The 21095-nt window shown below is 41.3% G+C and overlaps 1 protein-coding gene across 2 annotated transcripts in view; it reads left to right on the top strand.

Moving 5' to 3' along the window:
• Nucleotides 1–21095, top strand: part of LOC140191983 (uncharacterized) — a 194720-nt gene that overhangs the window by 89842 nt on the left and 83783 nt on the right. For both annotated transcript variants that reach the window (XM_072249887.1, XM_072249886.1), the window contains one exon: nucleotides 12432–12570. In XM_072249887.1, coding sequence (XP_072105988.1) covers nucleotides 12432–12570 — 139 coding nt within the window. The remainder of the gene's footprint in view (nucleotides 1–12431; nucleotides 12571–21095) is intronic.

Genomic DNA, 21095 nt, shown 5'->3' with positions numbered 1-21095 from the left:
CTTAAGAATGCTGTGGACTCAATTCAAGATCTCCTTGACCCTGGCATCCAGGAGGCAACATACCATTCAGGAATCTCATTCTTGTCCACAGAACCTCCTTTTTGATCCCCTAACCAACAAATCTCTATCATTACTGCTAGCCTCTTCACTTCCTTCCCTCTTGAGGCACAGAGCCAGACTCAGTGCTGTGGCTTTCCTCTGCTAAGTCATCCGCTGCAACAGTATCAAAAGTGGTATACCTTTTGCTAAGGGGAAAAGTCACAAGGGTCCTCAACACTGGCTGCCTATCCTCTTTCTCCTTCCTGATGGTCATCCAGCTGCCTTTGCCCTGCACTTTGGGTGTAACTACCTTCCTGTATGTTCTGTCTATCAACCCCTCAGCCTCCTGAATGATCTGGTGTTCATCCAGTTCCAGCTCCAACTCCTGAACATAGTCTGTTAGAAGCTGCAGCTGAATGCACTTCTTGCAAGTGTAGTCATCCGAGACACTGGAAGTCTCCTTGCCTTCCCACATTCCGCAAGAGGAGTCCAGTCCTGATGAAGGGCTCGGCCTGAAATGTCGATTGTACTCTTTTCCGTAGATGCCACCTGGCCTGCTGGGTTCCTCCAGCATTGTGTGAGTGAGGTAGTGTTCATGGGTTCAATGTCCATTCGGAGATCAGAAGTCAGAAGGGAAGAGGCTGTTCCTGAATTGTTGAGTGTGTGACTTCATGCTCCTGTAGTTCCTCCTTGATGGTGGCAATGAGAACAAAGTAGGTCTTGGGTGATGGGGGCCCTTACTGATGGATGCTTCCTTTTTGCAGCATTGCTCCTGAAGATGACCTAGATACTATGGAGGCTAGTGCCCATAAGGAGCTGACTTAAGTCTACAACCGTCTGCAGCTTATTTCAGAGTTGCTCCTCCCCCCATACCAGATGGCAATACAGCTAGTTAGAATGCTCTCCAGGGTACATCTGTAGAAATTTATGAGTGCCTTTGGTGACATAACAATTATCCTCAAACTCCCAATGAAATATAGCCACTGTTGTGCCTTCTTTATAGCCGCATTGATATGTTGGGCCCTGTATAGATCCTCAGAGATGTTGACACGAAGTTAGCTGAAATTGCTCACTTCTGATCTATCAATGAAGACTGGTGTGTGTTACCCTTTCTGAAGTCCACAATCAACTCTTTGGTCTTACTGACGCTAGGTGCAAGGTTAATGTGAGACACCATTCCACCAGCTTACCTATCTCGTTTCTGTACGTCTTCTTGTCACCATTTGAAATTCTGCCAACAGTAGTTGTGCCATCAGCAAATTTATAGATGGCATTTGAGTTGTACCTGTCCACACATTGTGGGTGCAAGAGAGTGGGCTAAGGGTAAGCACACATCCCTGAGGTGAGTCGGTGTTGATCGTTGGCGAGGTGAAGATGCGATTTCTGATCCGTACAGATTCTACTCTTCTGGTTAGGAAGTTGAGGATCCAGTTGCAGAGGGAGGTACAGAAACCTTTTTGACCAGAACTGTAGGAATGATGGTATTAAATGCTGAGCTATACTCAATAAACAGCATCCTGACATAGGTATTTGCATTGGCCAGATGATCCAAGACCACGCGAAGAGCCAATAGATCACATCCACTGGAGATCTATTGTGATAGGCAAATTGCAGTGGGTCCATTCCTTGCTGGGACAGGAGTTTCTTTTGGCCAACCTCTCAAAGCACTTCGTCACTGTAGACTTGAGTGCTACCGGATGATAGTTGTCAAGGCAGCTCACTCTGCTCTTGGCCACTGGAATAATTGTTGCCCTTTTGAAGCAGGTGGGAATTTCCAATTGTAGCAATGAGAGACTGAAGATGTCTGAACACACCCGCCAGTTGGTTGGCACAGACTTTCAGAGCCCTACCTGGTATTCCATCAGGGCCTGTCATCTTGTGAGGTTTCACCCTCTTCTTGAAAGATGTTCTGACTGAGATCACAGGGTCACCAGAAGCTGCAGAGACCCTCATAGCTGTAGTTTTATTTTCCCTTTCATAGTGAGCATAAAAGACATTGAACTCATCTGGGAAGCATCACTGCCATTCATGGTGTTAGGTTTCGCTTTGTAGGAAATAATGGCCTGTAAGCCCTGCCAAAGTTGATGTGCTTCCCATTTGCCTCCAATCTCAAACAGGGTTGTTTCTTTGCTCTTGAGATAGTCCTCTGTAGTCGTACTTAGTTTTCTTGCATAGTACTAGGTCGCCAGACTTGAATGCCACAAATCCAGCCCTCTCAGCAGACTACGAACCTCCTGGTTCATCCACGACTTGATTTGATTGCAGTAAGTTCTCTTCAGCACACAGCACACTCATGCACACAGGTTTTAATGAAGTTGGTGACTCATTCAGAGTGCATAGATAGATAGAATAGTACAGCACAGTACAGGCCCTTCGGCCCACAATATTGTGCCGATTCTCAAACTCTGCCTCCTATATAACCCCCCACCTTAAATTCCTCCATATATCTGTCTAGTAGTCTCTTAAATATCACTAGTGTATCTGCCTCCACCACTGACTCAGGCAGTGCATCCCACGCACCAATCATTCTCTGAGTAAAGAACCTTCCTCTAATATCCCCCTTGAACTCCCACCCCTTACCTTAAAGCTGTGTCCTCTTGTATTGAGCACTGGTTCCCTGGGGAAGAGGCGCTGGCTATCCACTCTATCTATTCCTCTTATTATCTTGTACACCTCTATCATGTCTCCTCTCATCCTCCATCTCTCCAAAGAGTAAAGCCCTAGCTCCCTTAATCTCTGATCATAATGCATACTCTCTAAACCAGGCAGCATCCTGGTAAATCTCCTCTGTACCCTTACCAATGCTTCCACATCCTTCCTATAGTGTGGCGACCAGAACTGGACAGAGTACTCCAAGTGTGGCCTAACCAGAGTTTTATAGAGCTGCATCATTACATCGCGACTCTTAAACTCTATCCCTCGACTTATGAAAGCTAACACCCTATAAGCTTTCTTAACTACCCTATCCACCTGTGAGGCAACTTTCAGGGATCTGTGGACATGTACCCCCAGATCCCTCTGCTCCTCCACACTACCAAGTATCCTGCCATTTACTTTGTACTCTGCCTTGGAGTTTGTCCTTCCAAAGTGTACCACCTCACACTTCTCCGGGTTGAACTCCATCTGCCACTTCTCAGCTCACTTCTGCATCCTATCAATGTCTCTCTGCAATCTTTGACAATCCTCTACACTATCTACAACACCACTAACCTTCGTGTCGTCTTCAAACTTGCCAACCCACCTTTCTACCCCCACATCCAGGTCGTTAATAAAAATCATGAAAAGTAGAGGTCCCAGATCAGATCCTTGTGGGACACCACTAGTCACAATCCTCCAATCCGAATGTCCTCCCTCCACCATGACCCTCTGCCTTCTGCAGGCAAGCCAATTCTGAATCCACCTGGCCAAACTTCCCTGGATCCCATGCCTTCTGATTTTCTGAATAAGCCTACTGTGTGGAACCTTGTCAAATGCCTTACTAAAATCCATGTAGACCACATCCACAGCACTACCCTCATTTATATGCCTGGTCACCTCCTCAAAGAACTCTATCAGGCTTGTTAGACACGATCTGCCCTTCACAAAGCCATGCTGGCTGTCCCTGATCAGACCATGATTCTCTAAATGCCCATAGATCCTATCTCTAAGAATCTTTTCCAACAGCTTTCCCACCACTGACATAAGGCTCACTGGTTATAATTACCTGGACTATCCCTACTACCTTTTTTGAACAAGGGGACAACATTTGCCTCTCTCTAATCCTCCGGTACCATTCCCGTGGACAACGAGGACATAAAGATCCTAGCCAGAGGCTCAGCAATCTCTTCCCTCGCCTCGTGGAGCAGCCTGGGCAATATTCCATCAGGCCCCGGGGACTTGTCCGTCCTAATGTATTTTACCAACTCCGACACCTCCTCTCCCTTAATATCAACATGCTCCAGAACATCAACCTCACTCATATTGTTCTCACCATCATCAAGTTCCCTCTCATTGGTGAATACCGAAGAGAGGTATTCATTGAGGACCTCGCTCACTTCCACAGCCTCCAGGCACATCTTCAAACCTTTATCTCTAATCGGTCCTACCTTCACTCCTGTCATCCTTTTTTTCTTCACATAATTGAAGAATGCCTTGGGGTTTTCCTTTACGCTACTCGCCAAGGCCTTCTCATGCCCCCTTCTTGCTCTTCTCAGCCCCTTCTTAAGTTCCTTTCTTGCTTCCCTATATTCCTCAATAGACCCATCTGAACTTTGTTTCCTAAACCTCATGCATGCTGCCTTCTTCCACCTGACTAGATTTTCCACCTCACTTGTTACCCATGGTTCCTTCACCCTACCACTCTTTATCTTCCTCACTGGGACAATTTTATAGTCATAGTCATACTTTATTGATCCAGGGGGAAATTGGTTTTCGTTACAGTTGCACCATAAATAATAAATAGTAATAGAACCATAAATACTTAAATAGTAATATGTAAATTATGCCAGTAAATTATGAAATAAGTCCAGGACCAGCCTATTGGTTCAGGGTGTCTGACCCTCCAAGGGAGGAGTCGTAAAGTTTGATGACCACAGGCAGGAATGACTTCCTATGACGCTCTGTGTTGCATCTCAGTGGAATGAGTCTCTGGCTGAATGTACTCCTGTGCCCACCCAGTACATTATGTAGTGGCTAGGAGACATTGACCAAGATGGCATGCAACTTAGATAGCATCCTCTTTTCAGACACCACCGTGAGAGAGTCCATTTCCATCCCCACAACATCACTGGCCTTACGAATGAGTTTGTTGATTCTGTTGATGTCTGCCACCGTCAGCCTGCTGCCCCAGCACACAACAGCAAACATGATAGCACTGGTCACCACAGACTCGTAGAACATCCTCAGCATCGTCCGGCAGATGTTAAAGGATCTCAGTCTCCTCAGGAAATAGAGACGGCTCTGTCCCTTTTTGTAGACAGCCTCAGTGTTCTTTGACGAGTCCAGTTTATTGTCAATTCGTATCACCAGGTATTTGTAATCCTCCACCATGTCCACACTGACCCCCTGGATGGAAACAGGGGTCACCGGTACCTTTGCTCTCCTCAGGTCTACCACCAGCACCTTAGTCTTTTTTACATTAAGCTGCAGATAATTCTGCTCACACCATGTGACAAAGTTTCCTATCATAAATCCCTAACATCCTGCAAGAGATCTCTAAACATCGACCACATGTCCATACGTCCCTCCCCACGGACCTCCCACCTGGCACTTATCCCTGTAAGCGCAAGTGCTACACCTGTCCCTACACCTCCTTTCTTGCCACCATTCAGGGCCCCAAACAGTCCTTCCAAGTGAGGCAACACTTCACTTGTGAGTCTGTTGGGGTCATCTATTGCATACGGTGCTCCTGGTGCGGCCTCCTCTACGTCGGTGAGACCCGACGCAGATTGGGGGACTGCTTCGTCGAGCACCTCCGCTCCGTCTGCCAAAACAGACAGAATCTCCCAGTGGCCACCCACTTCAACTCTGCTTCCCACTCCCATTCAGATATGTCCATACATGGCCTCCTCTACTGCCATGATGAGGCTAAACTCAGGTTGGAGGAGCAACACCTCATAAACCGTCTAGATAGTCTCCAGCCCCTTGGTATGAACATTGAATTCAACTTCCGGTAATTCCCTCCCCTTCCCTGCCCCTATCCCTATGTCACTCTGCCCCCTCCCCCAGCTGCCTATCACCTCCCTCATGGTTCCGCCTCCTTCTACTACCCATTGTGTTTTCCCTTATTCCTTCTTCACCTTTCCTGCCTATCACCTCCCTGCTTCCGCTCCCCCACCCCTTTATCTTTGCCCTTACTGGTTTTTCACCTGGAACCTACCAGCTTTCTCCTTCCCACCCTCCCTCCACCTTCTTTATAGGGCCTCTGCCCCTTCCCTCTTCAGGCCTGATGAAGGGTTCTGGCCTGAAACGTCGACCGATCTTTTCCACGGATGCTGCCCGACCTACTGAGTTCCTCCAGCGTGTTGTGAGTGTTGAAATGTGCACCCTCATTGGTCATCCCCATTATTTACTCAAAACATTCAAATAAATAAATCAAAAAGTAGTTTCCTTTAACAAATCAATGCTGACCGTCCTAGATTAACCTTTACCTTTCTAATGTTTGGTTATGCTGTCACTGTAGCAACTGTCTCTCTGTTGTCTGTTTTCAAGCAACACTTTGTTACCTGAAACTTTGCTGCATCCTTCCCATCCTCTGGTACCACGGCTGCAGACAAAGAACACTGAAAAATGACAGTCAGAGCTTGCACTGTTTATTGACAAGCCTTCTTTCTGTTAAAACCTTCCAAATGTTTCGTTAGCCAAAGATATTAGAGGATATGGGGGAGAAAAAAAACTTTCCACATGGTATTTGGGCAAAATTTTCATGACAACAATCTCATTAAATGGCGGAATAGACTTGAAGCATTAGGTGTCCTATTTTTGTTGCTATGTTCAATCACAAATCTAGGTGCTGCTAAGAAACCTCATTAACACAAGAGATTCCAGAGATCCTGGAAATCCAGAGCAACACACACAGAATGTTGGAAGAACTCAGCAGGTCAGACAGCATCTATGGAGAGGAATAAAGAGTCAACATTTCAGGCTGAGGCCCTTCATCAGAACCTCCGTTTGCTGCCATTAGGGCATCATTTATCTCTGTTTAAGATGTTTTTTTCCAGCATGTCACAGCAGTATACAGTACTATGCCAAAGTCTTAGGTACATAAATATAGCTAGGGTGCTTAAGACTTTTGCACAGTACAACATCTACTAAATGTTTACCTATATTAACAAAAACTTAAAACTCAAAGAAATTGGTGTTTCAAGGGCAAATAAAGAGAGGATGGAGATGGAATCTTGAATCTTGGTATCCAAGGTAGGAGTACAAATAAGTTATTATTGAACCTGTCAATTGTCAAACTCATTGTACATAAAATATTTAATTTTTTTTTGTCTATAATAAAACCAGAAAGTGACAGAAACACTCAGCAGGTCAAAAAACATTTCTAAAGGGAAATCTGTAGAGTTAATGTTTCGATACATGACCCTTAATCAGAACTGAAAATGCGAGAAAACTGGTTGCTTTTAAGATGCGGAGTAAAGGAGGGAGGAGAGACCAAAGAAAGTGTCTGTGATAGGTAGGAGACCAAGGTGACCTGCTGGTTTCAGTGCTACTTAGTGAGAGAGAAGTACAAACGTTTGTAAGAAAAGTGGAGCCATCTGCAGCTGTGAGGTCCAGAACACTTCAATTGCTGGTAATCTGAATGCAAACAGAATGCTGGAAATGTGCAGCTGTCGGGCGGTTTCGAAAATTTTGAGTTAATACGGCAGGTCTTTGATCTTGCAGCAACTCTGCCACGGACAGTTCCAAACCCAGCTGTAAAAGGAGAAGGATTGGGCATAGGTCTAGGAAACACGTCCTGTTAAAAACCCAGAGCTGCAGAAATACCAACAGAAGCTGCAAAGACCTGGGAGAGGAAGGATCTTTGAAGCTGTGTTACACCTGGCGACAACTGGAAAGACTGGCCCAGGACAGAGGACCCTGGCGAGCTGCTGTTGGCGGCCTATACCTTCGAAGGGGAGGTGGGCTTGCAAATTCTAATGAAAACACATTGGTTTATCTGAAAAATTTATATTTATTTATTGAGATACAATATTGAACAGGTCCTTCCAGCCCTTCGAGCCGTGCCATCCAGAGATCCCCCAATTTAATGCTCGCCTAATATTGGGACAAGTTACAATGACCAATTAAACTACCAATCGGTATGTCTTTGGACTGTGGGAGGAAACCAGAGCACCCAGAGGAAATCCATGTGGTCACGGGGAGAATGTACAAATTCCTTACAGGCAGCGGTGGGAATTGAATCCAGGTTGCCTGTATTGTAAAGCGTTTGCGCTAACCACTATGCTACTGTGCCACAAATCATTGCTGAGGGCTGCAAAATGTTCAGACAAAAATTGTGGTTCTGTTCCTCGAGCTTATGCTAGGCTTTGTTGGAACTATTAGAGGACAAAAAGATACTGATCAAAGTGGAGAGGTGTGAGGAATTGTATTAAGATGGAAATCAACAATTTAAAAGCCACTTATTTTCTCATTTTTCCAGCTCTGATAAAGAATCACATTAACTGTGTTTTTACCTCAACACAACTAGTTGACCTTCTAACTATTTCCAGTGTTTTTATTTCAGATTTTAACCTTCTGCACTTTTATATAATTTTTCAGTTTCTTTTAATGTTCTGTTTCCCAGTAAAATGTGTCAGTTTTTATTTATCCATTGTCTTTAATATTTTCATTTTTTTTACATTTTTAGCAATTCATATCAAAACAACTTTTATTCAAATCACAGGCAGGTTTTGAATTTTGACGGATAGTGGGTTGGAAACAACAGTTGCATAAAGGGATTTATTTTAATAACTTGTTTTACTTGTGATGGGCTGATATCTGATTTTGTTTAATAATGAACCAGCAAATATTAAAGGTTATAATTTTGCTGACTGCCAGTCCTTCTGGGTTATAAAGCTCATAAATAAAGCCTAATAATTAGAATATTCATGGAAACATAGCATTGCTTGGCACAAAAATAGGCCCTTTGGCCCACCTCATTCGTGCTAAGATGCCTATTTATGCTAATTCTATATGCCTGTATCAGACCCACATCACTCTCTGCCTTTCCCACTGAAGTACCTCCCCAAATGCCCTGCAAACGATGTAATTGCTGCTGCCTGCACTGCCTGTGCTGGTCACCTAGTTTAGATATTCACTACCCTTGGTGTGGGACGACTTTCTCCTCAGATCTTCTTTAAGTATCTCTCTTTTCACCTTAAATCTATGCCTTTCAATTCTAGACTCCTCTGCCCTTAAAAAGATTTTGACCTTCTGTCCTACCTCTGCCCCTCATGATTTCACAAAGCTTAAAAAGGTCACCTTTCGGCCTCCAACTTCCCAGTGAGAATAAACACAGCCTAACCTATCTCTCCTTATAACACGTCTCCATTTCAGGTAGCAGCCTAGTGAATCTTCTCCACAATTTCTATTGCTACTGCCTGCTTCATGTAGTATGACGATCAGAACTCTTTGCAATACCCCAGATGAGCTCCAACCAATATTTTGTATATACATGATGTCTCAAGACTCGTACTGGATGTCTTAGCCAGGAAGATGACTGCAGAGCAAGATTTTGCCAGTACGTGGTGACTTGTTGCAAGCTGCCTTCTGCGGATCTACTCATTACATCTGTCAAGGGAACATACCAAATGCCGTCTTCATTACCCTAGGCACCTGTATCATCACTTTCAAAGAGCTGTAAGGTCCCTGCCACTTATATCCTATCAGAATATGATTTACCGAAGTACATTATCTCCTATCGTCTGGATTAAATTCCATCTGCTACCACTCCATCCAACTTTTCAGTTTATCTATATTTCCCTGTCTCTTTGCACAGCTTTGTCCACTACCGATAACTGCACTGAGTTCCATGTGATCTGCAAGCTTACTAATCAGACACCTGCACTCACAGACATTTCATGTATAATAAACAGCAAAGTTCCTAGCACTGATCCATGAAATACAACATTTGTTGCAAACTTCCGGTCAAAAAATCATCAATGCACCACTCCCTCAGCTTTTTATCACTGAGCCGATTCTGGATCCAGTTTGCCAACATGCCTGGGATCCCTTGTGCCTTAAAATTCTGGACCAGCCTAACATGCGGGACTTTGTCAAAAGCCTTGCTGGAGCCCATGTAAGCCATGACTACATTCACCAGCTTCTCAGTTACCTCAAAAACTCAAATCAGATTTATGAAGCATAATCTGCCTCACCAAAACTGTGCAGCTTCCTCCTAATCAACTGATGTTTTTCTAAATGGATAATAACCCTGTCCCTTAAGAGTCTTCTCTAATAACTCCCACTGTTTATTTAAGGCTCATTGGCCTGTAGGTAAAAGATGTACCCCTACTGCATTTTTTTGAATAAAGGAACAATATGAATTGTCCTACAGTTTCCTGCCATCTCAGCCCAGCAATCTCCTCCGTTGTTTCCCTTAGCATGCTGAGATAGATCTCAAGTCTAGGAATTTATCCAACATAATTTGATCCACTATCTCAAATGGGGTTTCTCCTTCCTGATACAGATATGCTGTTATTGGTGTAACTCTCCCTTAACTCTCCAGCTCTCCAGCCTCCACATCCTTTCCCCAGTGAATACCAATTTAGGATCTTACTCACATCACTGGGTTCCAGTAATCTAAACTGTCACGTGACGGGAATAAAGAAACCAGCAGAAATAGAGACCACTTTGGAGTCTCATATTGCTATAAACTACTAATATTTATTAGTAACTACGCAATACAGTAATATAAATGTAGATAAATCAAACAAGTTAGCAATGATTATATATAAAAATAAGTGTGGAATATATATGTATGAAAACTAAGCTTCTTTAAGTCGAGGGGTAAAAAGATACAGTCTTACGATGTTGAGTAAAGTTCAGTTCAGTTCGTGGTATTTAGTTGACTAGCGATGGGGGGGGAGAGAGGGGGAGAGTGAGTTGAGTCTTCAGGTGAGCTGATGCCGTCGATCTTCTTGTCATACTCCGAAATCCTTTACAAGTCCCCGACTGTGACTTTAACCAGGGGGATCAGTTTTCCTGTGGTGGAGCTATCACCCCGGCGAGACAACTCCCCACCAGTCAACCCCTTCTCCTCAAACTGGAATAGCAAGTTGGAATCGATCTGTCTGATCGATCCTCCAAAAACCCACTTTCTCTGCGGGCACAACAATGCTCGTTCAGTGTCCAGATCGTGTCATGTGTCCGAGGTCTGTATCATCTGACCTCCCATTTATTTCTCTGTGCTGAGCATCACCTGTCATTCAAAGAGTCCCTCCTTCCTTTGTCTGTGAAGAAATGTACAAGCAGGCAACCTGTCCTTGAAAGTAACATCAGCAACCAGCTGAAAATCATAACATCAAGAGTTCATTAAATAACACTGCTTTCGGTCGCCATAGCAACTTACTCAGTGCTGTCTACAACTCCAAACTCAGTAAAAATCCAAAGTTACTTCCAATGCCTTAAAGTGACAGTCCAACCGTTAATCTTCGTCTCTCTCTCTCTCTTTTCAAAAGCAACATATTGGTGGTAAATAACTCTGTCTCTCTCTCCTTTCCAAACAAACCATCAATGATAAATGTAAATAACTCTGTCTCTCTTCAAACAGTTAATAGGGGCACTCCTGGATCCCCTCACAAAACATAGATTACTGTTTTGGTCCCTGAGGAGATCTATTCTTTCCTTAGCTGCCCTTTGTTTCTAATATATTTAAAAGAGGTTTTAGAATTCTCCTTAATCCTACTTGCCAAGGTCATTCCATGTTTTTTTTTTGTCCCCTAACTTCTTTCTCAAGTTTTCCTCTTTTTCACTATAAAACTCAAAGGACTCATTCAATACAAATTTCCTATACCTAACATGCATTTCCTTCTTTTTCCTGATCAAATTTTCAATATCCCTTGTTAACTAAAATTCCCTAACGTTACCATTTTCACCTCTAGCCTTATAGGGATAAGCTAACTTTGAACTCTTAAAATGCCATCTTCAAATACCTCTCACTTATCAGATACTGTTTTCCTGTCCAGCAGCTGCTCCCAGTATTCTTCTTCATGTACTGACTAACGCTATTGAAAATCACCTTACCCCAGCTTACCTCAAGTTCTAAACTTTACTTTTTCGATGTTTACCTTGAAACTTACTGTGGTCACTGTCCACCGAGGTTTCTTGCACAGACATTTCTGTTATCTGTCTACACTCATCGCCCAAGGTAATGACTTCTCCAGGAGCTCTCTATATACTGTTGAAAATTCTCTCTTGGATGTATTTTACAAATTCCACTCTGCATGAGCCCCTTGACTAAGGCAATGCCAGTCACTACCAGTAAAGTTAAATTCCCCTGTTCTTTTTACATCCCTCTGTGACCTGCTTAAATATCTGATATTTCAATTTCTGCTGATTATTGAGAGGCAGAACCCCATCAAAGTCATTCATAGATTAAGTGGATAGCCAGAGAATTTATTTTTCCCAGAGTGGAAATGGCTAATACAAGGGGGCATAATGTTAAGGTGATTGGAGGAAAGTATAGGAGGGATGTCAAGGGTAAGTTCTTTACATACAGAGTGCTGTATGTTTTGACTTAATGATATTGCAACCATATCATGGTATGCATCAATGTGACGACAGCTAAAACAGATGGAAAGAAATGTCTGTCTAATTTAACCCCTCCCATTTACTGCTCTGGAGAAACAAATTGTTCTCTGGTATTCAGTAATTCTGTTACCATTGTGATGCAGAGTAAAATTCCCTCATCTTATTTGCTTTTTTTTCAGGTACAAAGAACTGATCTCGTATCATCAGATTCTACAGTTCTCTGCTGCTATAGGTTTAAATCGAATGCTTTTAATCACAGGGCTGCTGCAACCAGCAATTACAGGGGAAAATATCTCCTCGGAGTTTGTGATGAGACAGGTAAGCTGTTGCACATACGCACACCTGCACACACACGCATACACAGTTGCAGACATCCCACCCTGCAAAAACTCATTTCGGGGAGGTAGCACCACCATCCCAACTCCCCTGCAACTCCATACCCCCCCCCCCCGGTCGACCTCCAAGGGTGTATGCATACAGGACATTTGATTATGAAAGAACACAATGATTTATTTGATCATATATTGAAACTATTTACATATATATATATATCCCTTGTTGAGTATTTTGTTGGCAGTCTCAATGCTAATAGCTAAATGCAAATAGCTTTTCTATTTCTTTTGCAAGCTTTCCTTGTACTGTGATGTGGCTTGCTTGGCAGATTTGAGCATTTTACCGGAAGTCTCAACCTTGTAATGTCTGTGTCAATGAATTTGTTAATTTTGCAAGGCATCAGATTCACAAGTGTTTTCTGAGACAGCTGACTTCTGAATTCTGTCTTAATGTGACGCACCATGCAACACTGTCATTATTTTTGACCCCTATTAGGCAGGAGTACACTTTAGTAGTCTGGGGTGAAGTACGTTTTATATTTTCTTTTTTTGGAACACTCTGCCATGGTGCTGCAGGACACTAAACTGAACTGATGGACAATGAAAGAGAGAAAGAGGCCGACTATAAAGCCCGCCCACAGAGAAAACTGATAGATCTACTTAGCACAATGGGAGACCAATCAGAATGCTCGCTCTGTCCCTCTCCCTCTCTCCCCCTCAAAAAAATTGATTTCCGGGATATTGTATATAATTTGCGGGCATCAGGGAACCGCTATCAATATGCGGGAGAGTCCTAGAACTTCCGGGAGAGGTGGGATGTCTGCAGTTGAAGTACCATGGTAGCATAGCAGTTAGTGCAAAGCTTTTACTGCTCGGGGCATCAGAGGTTAGAGTTCAATCCCAGCATCCTCTGTAGGGAGTCTGCATGTCCTCCCTCTGGAATGTGTGGGTTTTCTCTGGACCCTCCAGTTTTGTCCCACAGTTCAAAGTTGTACTGGGTAGGTAAAATGGTCATTGTAAATTGCCCCGTGATTAAGTTAGGATTACATTGGGGTTGTCAGGGGTTGCTGGGCAGTGTGGCTTGAAGGGCCAGAAGGGCCTATTCCATGCTGTAATACGAAATAAAATAAATACACACACACACATATTTTTATTCTCAATGTCATAGATCCTTGTAGATTCTAAATCTGTTGTGTAAATGCCTTATGGCAGAAGTGATGTTATAAGATCTTTCATATTGTTGTTATACAATTAAATATTCACGCAGCTAAAATTGATTTCTGCATAAACATGATGCTGGATATCAAAATAAGCACATAGTTGCCAAATGCGAAACTGTGGTATAAAATGAAATGGAGTCTTGTAACATAAACGTGGCTGTATTCTGATGCATTTTGTGGGAGCTAGGCAGAATAGTCATATACTGTACATATAAACTGTACTTGGAATCTTTTTTTAAAAATCTCAGTGTATAATTATTGACTAGATGAAAAAAGGTCATTCAAATATTGATTCAAGGCAACAAAATTGGCCAAAATTTCTCTTTGCATTACCTTCCATTCTGAGAGAATTCACTGATGGATTATGGTTTTTAAACCAATTTTTCAGGACCATATAGTCTTAAAAGATTAGTTCACAGTCAATTGCATCCCACTTATGTGTATCAATAATGTTAATGTCCAAAAATTAATTTTTAGACCAATTATTATTTCATGGTTCAGGCTCCCCTAGCAGTTAATCTAATGTTACTTATAGTATAATAGCTTCATTTCAGTGATTATTTTTTAAGTGCCTCATAACTTGTAGCTTCATATTTACAGCTTGTTGATGTGGAGGGAGAGATCTAAAGTAGGTATATTTTCTATGCATATCATTGCTAATGTGATTACTTAATTTTTTCACAAGCCCATCTCCTTTAATTACAGTTTTGCTGTTCTGTTGGTGTATATAATATTAAAGACAATTACATATATTCTGAAATTTCAGAAAAATGCTGAACAAGTAATAACCAAACCATTGGAAGATAATTGCAGATCTGACAGATCAACTCCATAAAATGACGCAGAGACTCACTGCCCCAATTTCCTGCATTACAACTATTCTCATTTATTTCTGAATATTTGGGGGCTGAATGTACAATTTTTAAAATAACTTCAACTCACACACTTCTGTAAATGAGCTTATTGTCTGATGAAAGTGAATAAAAGTATTTTTATACATGCTATAAAAATATTTTTATGTATTATAGGAATATACAGTACATGGGCAGCACAGTAGTTTAGTGGTTAGCACAACACTTAACAACACACCAGTTGTGAGGTCAGAGTTCAATCCCCGCCACTATCTGCAAGGCGTTTCTGTGGCCCCCCCCCCCCCCCATGATAGTGTGGGGTTCCTCCGGGTGCTCTGGTTTGCTTTCACATTTCCGATGAGATAATTGTGAGGGTTAGCAAGCTTTGGGCACGCTATGTTGACATTGGAAGCAAGCTGACAGTTGGAGATTGCCTCCAGGACATCTTTGGTGGAAGTGACTATGTCAAAGTTTCAAAATACCTTTAACATCAGAGTATGTATACAATACACAACCTGAAACTTGCCCTCTTCATAGAGGGCCAGAAACAAAGAAACCTCATAGAACGATAGAAACATCGAAGCCCCTCCCCCACTAGCAGCAGCTAAAGCATCGACATCCCCCTCCACCCCCACCCGTTCCAGCAGAAGCATTGACCCCCCCCCCCACCCACCCCGCGAGCAGCAGGTAGAAGCACCAAAAGAGTCCATTGATCCAGAGCTCATCGAGCTGCAGGCCACAAACTGGCACTTCGGTATCTCAGACAGGATCTCTCTCTCCAGTGAGGACGAGAAAGGTCACTCCTGAGTCATTGAGACCAGAGACCAGTAATTTGCTGTTCCGATATTACAATTCCGCGCCTCTTCTCCGAGCTCCAAGGCTCCACAGGCTCTCTCTTTCACTGTATGTTTTGATGCTCACGTGACAAAGGTAATCTCTTTGTAACGGAATGAGAGGATGATAATCACCATGAATAAATTTAAAAAGAGATGGCGTGGACAAAATAGATTGAGGAGAGGAAACCTGATGACTTAATTTGGAAAGTTAATGAAAGTATTCATGAAGATGGTTATGCACGATTTAAACTGAACTCATCAGTTTTGGTGCGGAAACATGCTCTGGTCTCATTATACCAGTCTGTGTGGCTTATTACTTTAGTGTACATCCAGAGGGTTCAGGTTAATAACCTCATATATGTGTTCAGGGTAAATGAGGACACAATTAACCAACATCTCATAATTGTAGTGCAAACTTCACACGTCTGCATGGTGCATCTGTCAGCAGGAAATGTCCACATCACACGATTTGTACCAGCAGGCCAACCTCCAGAGCACCCTATAACATCAAAAGATGTAAACATTTTACAGGTTGCTCGGGATTGGAAAATGGATGTGGACTTGGGAAAAAAAGCTTGTGTTTCCCCCAGGCATTGTGACTACAACACTCTGGCCAGACATGGTCCTGTGGTCCACAACAGCCAAGCTGGCATATGTTGTGGAATCGACAGTACAATGGGAAGATGGTGTTGAAGAAGCTTATGAGAGGAAAAAGACCAAGTACTCTGAACTGGCAAATGAAGCTGTCCAGGATGGCTGGAAGACCAGGATTTTTCCTGTAGAAGTGGGATGCAGGGGATTCGTTGCTACATCTACAACCAGTCTATTGAAGAAGATGGGGGTGAGGGGTCACTCCCTCCAACAAGCAATCAAGTCCTTGTCAAATGCAGTAGAAGAAAGCAGCAATTGGATTTGGATTAAAAGGAAAGAAAACAACTGGCCTGCAAGATGAAGACAGGAGGGTATGGAACTGAGGGTGGTGTGTCTGGGACGCCAGGTAGCACCATTGAGCCCTCTGGAGACGTCGTGGGTTATCAATGAAACGTCAAAGAAGGAGGGTGCCCACCTGATGACCCCGATGAGGTACCCATCTTCCCTCCTTGTCACCACTCCAAACCCACTGCCAACATCGAGAGTGCCGGCTTACCATAGGGACTGAAACATCAAGTCCTAGTAGCTCTACTATCACCTAGGTAACAGCAATCCCCATTCCTTTCAAACATTCACAAGTTCCACCACATACTCAAGTATCACCAATCCATGCCCCACACCTCAGATAGCATACTCTGCCATGGCAGGAAGGTTGCAAATTAATGATTAAAGTGGCTACTCTTCTGCAGGAGGGGATGGCGCATCACGGGTGCCGGCTCCAGAAACTGAAGGGAGCACACATTACTGTATCTCTGTAAGAGGAGAGATTTATCAGAGCAGCTGTCACAGATCTATAGCCAGCAGAGGCACAAAGACTTTACAGTGATGAGACATTCTCTACCTACCCCAATCCTTTTTAAATCTTTTTATTGAATAAGTATACAAAAAGGTGAGCCATATAGGCACTAATACACTGTTAGAATATAATAAAATTACAGGAGATATTAATACAGAAAAATAAGTGATACAAACAATGTAATTTAAACATAACATACTAAGGTAACATAATGGTATACTAATTTATATATATATATATACATCTCTCTCTCTCAATAGAGAAAAAGAAAAAAAGCCCCAAAAAAAACCCACCGTGCAGCTAAACTAAAAGCAAAGCAAAGCAATGGGCTAACTTGAAACCAAGTAGAGTTAATGAACTTAAAATCACGTCCTCAAACCCGACCTCCATTAAAAACAGTAAAAAAAAACAAGAAGGGTATATAAATATGGAGCAAAAAAGAGAAGAAAAAAAAATTATATTAAATGAAAATATTGAATAAAAGATCTCCAGGTCTGTTCAAATTTAAGTGAGGAATCATAAAGATTGCTTCTAATTTTCTCCAAATTCAAGCATAGTTAGATATGGCCCTTGTGGCTACGGGGGTCAGGGGGTATGGAGGGAAGGCTGGGGCAGGGTTCTGATTTGGATGATCAGCCATGATCATAATAAATGGTGGTGCAGGCTCGAAGGGCCGAATGGCCTACTCCTGCACCTATTTTCTATGTTTCTATAATATCGTCTGAGAAAACCAAAAAAAGGTGGTTGGAGCATTAAGCTCTTTCCAATGTTGTAAGATACATCTTTTCGCCATTAAAGTATGAAATGCAATCATTCAATGGGCTGAAGGAGAAAGATTACTGGAAATTTTAGGTAGTCCAAAGATAGCAGTAATAGGATGAGGAGAGATATCTATATTCAATACCTTTGAGATAATATTAAAAATGTCTCTCCAAAAAGTTTCCAGAGTAGGACAAGACCAAAACATATGAGTTAAAGAGGCTATCTGCCCTGGACATCTATCACAAAAAGGATTAATATGAGAATAAAAGCGAGCTAATTTATCTTTGGACATATGTGCTCTATGAACAACTTTAAATTGAATTAGGGAATGTTTAGCACAAATAGAGGAAGTATTGACTAATTGTAAAATCTGCCCCCAATCATCCACGGAAATGATAGACCCCAATTCCTGTTCCCAATCTATCCTAATCTTATCAAATGGAGCTTTCCTAAGTTTCATAATAATATTATAAATAATAGCCGATGCACCTTTCTGACATGGATTAAGGTTAATTATAGTATCTAAAATGTATGTAGGAGGAAGCATTGGAAAAGAAGAAAGTATAGTACTTAGGAAATTTCTAACTTGTAGATATCTAAAAAAATGTATTCTTGATAAATTATATTTATTAGATAATTGTTCAAAAGACATAAGGGAACCATCTAAAAGTAAATCCAAAAACCGTGAAATACCCTTAGTCTTCCAAATTTGAAAAGCATGATCTGTAAAAGAGGGAGGAAAAAATATTTTACCTAAAATAGGAATCGCTAACCCAAATTGGTTAAGATCAAAAAATTTTCTGAATTGAAACCAAATACGTAAGGTATATTTAACTATTGGGTTAGATACCTGTTTGAGGCGTTTCAAATCAAAAGGAAGAGAGGAACCTAAAACAGAGCCAAGTGTATAGCCCTGAACAGATTGTAATTCCAATGCTACCCATTTAGGAATGGATAGTATATCCTGGTTAAGTAACCAAAATTTCATATGTCGAATATTAATTGCCCAATAATAGAATCTAAAGTTAGGTAATGCTAAACCTCCATCTCTCTTAGCTTTCTGTAAATGTATTTTACCCAGTCTCGGGTTTTTATTTTGCCAAATAAATGAAGAAATTTTTGAGTCAACTTTATCAAAAAAAGATTTTGGAACAAAAATCGGTAATGCCTGAAATATATATAGAAATTTTGGCAGAAAAAACATCTTAACTGCATTAATACGACCAATCAAAGTTAAATATAAAGGGAACCATTTAGATGAAAGTTGAATAATATGGTCAATTAAGGGTAAAAAGTTAATCTTAAATAAATCTTTGTATTTACAAGTAATTTTAATCCCAAGATATGAAAAATAATTATTAATCAATTTAAACGGAAAGTTATGATATAAGGGAAGTTGTTTATTAATCGGGAAAAGTTCACTCTTACTAAGATTTAATTTATAACCTGAAAAGGGACTAAATTGTGCTAATAACTCTAAAACAGCAGGGATGGATTTTTGAGGATTAGAAATATATAAAAGTAAATCATCAGCACAGAGTGATATTTTATGGGACTTTAAGCCCCGAGTTATCCCAGTAATATTTGGAGATTCTCGAATGGCAATTGCAAGAGGTTCTAATGCAATATCAAATAATAAAGGACTAAGAGGACAACCTTGTCGAGTACCTCGAAAAAGAGGGAAAAAAGGTGAGTTAGACTTCAATTGGTTAGCCAACAGTTTGCCAATTTTGTCACTGTGTACATAAAATTCACTTCTTGTTTTCTTTAATTGGTTTACAATCGAGGACGAAAGTAATAGACTGTGTTCCATTTGAAGTTCAGTTCTTTGTTTATATAACTCCTCAGAGGGAGCTGTAACATATTTCTTATCAATTTCCTTAATCTTGTCCACAATTACCATCTCCTCCTGCTTCAGCTTCTTCCTCAAAGCAGCAGAATATGAAATAATCTGACCATGAATATAAGCTTTAAAAGTATCCCAAAGAATGTTCACAGAAATATCCTCTGTATAGTTGATTGTAAAAAAAAGATCAATCTGTTCATTCATAAAGTTAACAAAGTCCGAGTCCTGAAGCAACAGCGAATTAAAATGCCATTGTCTATTATTTTGTGTATTGGCCTGAATTTTAATAGAAAGCTTAAGTGGAGCATGATCCGAAATGGTTATAGAGTCATAATCACATTTAATCACTGAAGAAATAAGACGAGAGTCAATAAAGAAATAATCAATTCTTGAATAGGAATGGTGAACATGTGAAAAAAAAGAAAAATCTTTTTCCTGAGGATGCAAAAAACGCCAAATGTCCGTCGACCCAGAATCAGAGAGGAATGAATTAATCAAAGTTGCAGATTTATTAGGTAAGGTCCGTAGAGGAGCCGAACGGTCCAAAGCTGGAGATAAACAGGTATTAAGATCTCCGCCCCAGATCAATGAAAACTCATTCAAATTCGGGAACTGATTGAATAATGATTTATAAAATTCCAGGCAGTCCATATTGGGAGCATAAACATTAACCAAAACTACCTTTTTATTAAATAGTAGACCACTAACCAGTAGAAATCTACCATTCGGACCAGAGATAATATCATGTTGTATAAAAGTAACTGAGGAGTCTATAAAAATAGAGACGCCTCGAATCTTAGCGTTAGAGTTCGAATGAAACTGTTGATTCTTCCAGAATTTAAAAAAAACGTAGTCTGTCCCCCCTCCGCACATGGGTCTCTTGTAAAAATAAAATTTGTGCTTTAAGTCTCCGGAACACTTTAAAAACTTTTTTCCTTTTAATAGGATGGTTAAGACCATTAGTATTCCAGGAGACAAAATTAATAATAGACTCCATAAACCCTAAAGTCAACCCGCAACAAGGAGGATTGACAATAGGCTCGACCCATGAAGCCGGAAAGGGAACAGAACAAATAAGAGATACCGGGAAGGAGAACGCAACCAATACTTCAATAGTGTACATAGCCCAAGAAGAAAGAAACTAAAACGTGAAGCCCCTCCCACCACCCCCCACCCCATGACCCTAAGGCTAAATCTAACACAGACCAGCCAGAAAGAAGCAAGCACTAAAACTACCCCCATGACTTCCGGTATATGCTCCCTAAAAAAAGTGTAAATATAAAAAAGATCAGCTAATTATAAACCAGTAAAAAAAATAAAAAAAGGTAAATCAATTAAAACAAACACTTAATATAACAGAGAAAAAGCCAGAAAATATAAAAAAACCGCAACAAACCCCAGACCCTATGAGTAAACAAAAAAAGAAATGAGATTATTAACATAAACTAGTTATGAAAACCTACAAAAAGAAGTAGATTTAAAAACTACAAAATTTAAGGCCTCAAAGGAAATACGTAGAATGACGGTGAGGGAATAACCACCCAGAATC

Source organism: Mobula birostris (genome assembly GCF_030028105.1).
Source record: "Mobula birostris isolate sMobBir1 chromosome 1 unlocalized genomic scaffold, sMobBir1.hap1 SUPER_1_unloc_1, whole genome shotgun sequence".
Taxonomy (NCBI): Eukaryota; Metazoa; Chordata; class Chondrichthyes; order Myliobatiformes; family Myliobatidae; genus Mobula; species Mobula birostris.
This window is presented reverse-complemented; position numbering and strand designations above follow the sequence as displayed.